The 2,724-nt window shown below is 47.1% G+C and overlaps 1 protein-coding gene across 1 annotated transcript in view; it reads right to left on the bottom strand.

Annotated features, from left to right (window-relative positions):
• Window positions 1-794: 794 nt before the first annotated feature.
• The window catches only part of AIFM1 (apoptosis inducing factor mitochondria associated 1), a 28,941-nt gene continuing 27,011 nt past the window's right edge, over window positions 795-2,724 (bottom strand). Inside the window, 2 exon segments of the mRNA XM_007450469.1 lie at window positions 795-1,060; window positions 1,377-1,573. Of these exon segments, the coding sequence (XP_007450531.1) occupies window positions 989-1,060; window positions 1,377-1,573 (269 nt within the window). The 3' untranslated portion in view covers window positions 795-988.

Genomic DNA, 2,724 nt, shown 5'->3' with positions numbered 1-2,724 from the left:
AATAAGATTTGATTTTTAAAAGTTAAGTAATTTGAAATGCAAAAAATGAGTTGATTTATGAAACTTTGACTTCTCTTCCCAGGAAATCATTTGTAAAGTGAGGCATGCCTACAAGCCTATTTGAGATAAAAGGGGTTAGGAGAGGGCAGATTTCTAGTTTGGGGGACAGTGGGCAGAGGAGTTGAGAGACCACAATCCCTCAGAGTCAGGCTCCAGGCTTAGCCATGAAGCAGGTCTCCGAACCTTCATTTCCGTCTGCAATAAATGTCTTTTCTGCCCTCCCCTCCCAAGACCAGTTCAGTTCTGGGCTGTGGGGGTACACAGGGGAGCTGTCCCAGGTAGAGCAGAGTCTAGTCCACATGTTTATGTGTACACTCATTCAACAATTCACTAAGCACCTACTGTGAGCCAGACCCTGTGCTCAGCTCTGGAGAGAGAACCATGAGCAAGACAGGAAAGCCATGGTTCTGGCTTCCAGGAAGCTTCAGAGCAGCAGGGAGACATGTAAACAAGGAACAGGCTTGGAAGGATTAGGAAAGTCTTCAGAGACCGGGACGTTCCCCAGAGGAGGGGAGAGGGGTCAAGTGCTGTGGGCAGAGGTTATAGCAGGTCCGTACAGGAGGTCTGGAGGGGTGAGGGAGAAGTTCAGTGAACTGAAAGAAGCTGAGAGTGTGGATCAGGGAGTACAAGGCCAAGGAAGATGATGCACTTGGGAGTGGCTCCAACTGACTTGCTCTCTAATATGCACAGCTTTCCTCCCTTCACCCACTTGCTCCCTTTCAAAGAGAAGAGAATTTAATTTAGAAGAATCAGGTTTTATTTAGTGATGTGAACATTAAGAATTTGCCTACATGGATGAAATATTCACAAAGGACTTGATTATTCACACTCATACATACAGAGGAAGTCTGCTGAATAAAAAACGCTCCTTTACCCATCCAAGCTGCTGTCGGGGACAGCAAAGGGCCTGCCTGTTCCACAGCAGTCTTCAGTCTTCATGAATGTTGAAAAGCTTTGCTACTTCGTTGAGATCTTCATGTTCCTCACCGTCCTTAATGATCTGAGGGACAGAGGAACAAGGAGCGTGTGGGCTGGGCCGCACACCAGGGCAGCCCGGGCCAGTCGCCACTTCACACTGGGAGGGAGTTGTGGGAATGGCTTTCTACGAAGCCCAAGTGAGCATATGCCAATCCCCATGCTACCCAGCCATGTCTCGAGTGAAAAAGAAACACACCCGAGCCGAGGCGATACCTTTGTTCTGCTCAGGCACAGTCTGACCTGGGTGGACAGTGCGTGGCAGGACATCTGACGAAGTCACAGGGACGGTTTCTGCCCACACCTCCCATCTTCCTCTCAGAGCTCTGACGGGCACCTACCTTCCTTGCTATTGGCATTCGGTTGAAGATGTTCCACAGCACGATTCCCACCACCACTTTGTCCCTGAGGTAGAAGATGACGCCTTTGCCGTAGTCCTCCCCTTGGGCAGGGGCCTGGGGGACTACAGGGTTGCTGGGAGGAAGAGTGATTTCTGAGGCCTCAGACTCTGTCTCACTCTCTGATCGGATACCAGTCCCTGTAGCCAATCCCCAAAACAAACAAAGTCAAAACAAAACAAAGTCAGTTCTTATGAGCTTGGAAATTCTAGAAGGCAAGTATCTTTCAACACCTGCTTCAAGCTTCTTCTAAATGATTTGTTTTTCTATGCCACCTCAGTAAACACTGGCCTATTCCAGCCCCTCTCCATTGACAAAGCCAACAAAAGCTCTTCCTTGCCAGCTCCTGGGCACTGGGTCAGTCTGACCCCAAACTTCCTATCTCATTTTAAATTTACACTACGGATATTTCCTGATATCTTTTTTCAAACTACAGAAGACTTGCTCTTGTCCCCTGAGAAACATTCTAGTGCTACATGGTCAGTACAATAGCCACTAGTCACATATAGCTATTCTAATTAAAATTAATTCAAAATTGAAGTTTATTTTAGTTAAAATTAAATAAAATGTAAAATTCAGTTCCTCATTTGCACTACCCACATTTCAAATACTAAAGAGCCACATGTGGCTAGTGGCTAATGTATTGGGCAGAGTAGAGATAGAACACTGCCATCACAGCAGAAAGTTCACTTGGATGGCACTGCCAGAGACACTGTGGCCAAAGCAGAAGGCACTTCCTCCTGTGCAGGGTGGTGGCAACAGCCTGGGGAGAGGGCATTTTGTCTTCTGGGAACAACCAGGCTTCAAGTAATACTGCCCAGTGGAGAGAGTAGTGACCTGTAGTTTATAAACACCTACTGTATAAGTCCCTGGGTCCCCCTCCTGGATCCACTTCCCAGGAGAGGTCCGAATTAAGGAGTGGGTATATGTAATCCACTTAGATTACACAGGAAAAGGACCTCATATCCATATAATGTCTTGCTTTCTCCTTCTTAAAGAGCAACTTGTCCTTGAAACGCCTCTAACAAGAGGACACAGAGGTTAAATAACTTCAGCCAAGGTCACGAAGGGAGAGAGAAGAGACCTAGGAGTTAATGAAAGAGATGTGTGTCGGAGAGAAGTTCATTCCGAGAGGTGCCTCCCATCTAGAGAAAACCTGCTATTAAGATCTGACAAATGGAATTAGAGGCAGTTCAAGGACTACTCAGCCCAGTTCTTCACTGTTCAGGGCCCAAGGAGGGGAGCAGGTCCCAAACTAAGGTTCTCAGGCCTAGTTTTTGGGATCAGCAGG

The sequence above is a fragment of the Lipotes vexillifer genome, unplaced genomic scaffold, assembly GCF_000442215.2.
Source record: "Lipotes vexillifer unplaced genomic scaffold, Lipotes_vexillifer_v1.1 scaffold215, whole genome shotgun sequence".
Classification (NCBI taxonomy): domain Eukaryota; kingdom Metazoa; phylum Chordata; class Mammalia; order Artiodactyla; family Lipotidae; genus Lipotes; species Lipotes vexillifer.
This window is presented reverse-complemented; position numbering and strand designations above follow the sequence as displayed.